Source organism: Leptonychotes weddellii, unplaced genomic scaffold (genome assembly GCF_054177405.1).
Source record: "Leptonychotes weddellii isolate Sample4059 unplaced genomic scaffold, ASM5417740v2 HiC_scaffold_36534, whole genome shotgun sequence".
Lineage (NCBI taxonomy): Eukaryota > Metazoa > Chordata > Mammalia > Carnivora > Phocidae > Leptonychotes > Leptonychotes weddellii.
Genome location: NW_027967366.1, coordinates 1 through 1,143, shown reverse-complemented (window position 1 = coordinate 1,143; position 1,143 = coordinate 1). Strand labels below are relative to the sequence as shown.

General features: G+C 58.9%; 1 protein-coding gene across 1 annotated transcript; it reads left to right on the top strand.

The window, feature by feature from the left end:
* The first annotated feature begins 352 nt into the window (after positions 1 to 352).
* Positions 353 to 1,137, top strand: LOC102748533 (zinc finger protein 64-like). The gene has a single exon (XM_081810756.1). The coding sequence runs from the start codon at positions 366 to 368 to the stop codon at positions 1,050 to 1,052; it is 687 nt and encodes a 228-aa protein (XP_081666882.1). The 5' UTR covers positions 353 to 365; the 3' UTR covers positions 1,053 to 1,137.
* The last annotated feature ends 6 nt before the right edge of the window (positions 1,138 to 1,143 follow it).

Below are 1,143 nucleotides of genomic sequence, written 5' to 3'. Positions count from 1 at the left end.
TGGCACAGTTGTAACATAAATTGCACCTCTCCCATGCCCAGTTTTGGGGTGTTAGATTAAATGAGAGCTAGATTGGAAAGTAAAGTGGCCTCATGAAGAGTGTGGGCTTGGACGCCCTGGTGCCTGAGTTCAAATCCCTGCTATTTGACCTCGAAGCCTCCATTATCCCATCTGTTCAATGGGGGCAATAGTACCCACTCATAAGATTGTTGTGAGGATAAAAGAAGTTAAGGCACATGGTAAGTGGCGGTGTCAGGGAGTTACCCGTCGTTGGAGTTCAAAGACCCAACTCTCTCTGCACCACGTGTTCTGACGCATGTTCGGGGGGGGGGGGTAGGGGGGAGTTCTTTTGCCTGCTTGCTCTAATGGAAACACACCTTCCGTTGCTAGGGGACACCCCCTTCCAGTGCTGGCTCTGTAGCGCCAAGTTCAAAATCAGCTCGGACTTGAAAAGGCACATGATCGTGCACTCGGGGGAGAAGCCTTTCAAGTGCGAGTTCTGTGACGTCCGCTGCACGATGAAGGCGAACCTCAAGTCGCACATCCGCATCAAGCACACGTTCAAGTGCCTGCACTGCTCCTTCCAGGGCCGGGACCGGGCCGACCTCCTGGAGCACAGCCGGCTGCACCAGGCCGACCACCCCGAGAAGTGTCCCGAGTGCAGCTACTCGTGCTCCAGCACTGCGGCCCTGCGCGTGCACAGCCGAGTGCACTGCACCGACCGCCCGTTCAAGTGTGACTTCTGCAGCTTCGACACCAAGCGGCCCAGCAGCCTGGCCAAGCACATTGACAAGGTGCACAGGGACGAGGCCAAAACGGAGAACCAGGCCCCGCACGGCAAGGAAGGGCCCCGAGGGAGCAGCTCCCAGCACGTGGCCAAAATAGTGACCCAGCGGGCCTTCCGCTGCGAGACCTGCGGTGCCTCCTTCGTCAGGGACGACTCTCTGAGATGCCACAAGAAGCAGCACAACGGCCAGAGCGAGAGCAAGAACTCAGACTTGGTCACCTTCCCGCCCGAAAGCAGTGCCCCGGGGCATCTGGGCACCCTCTAGTTGAGCCACCGACGGTGGTCGGCTGTCCGAACGCCAGACAGATGCCGCGGTCCCGCCCTCCGAGTGGAGGCCGCCAAGCCAGACTTGTCAC

Coding starts and splice junctions, on each gene's coding strand:
- LOC102748533 (XM_081810756.1), top strand. CDS start 366: ATGGAAACACACCTTCCGTTGCTAGGGGACACCCCCTTCCAGTGCTGG.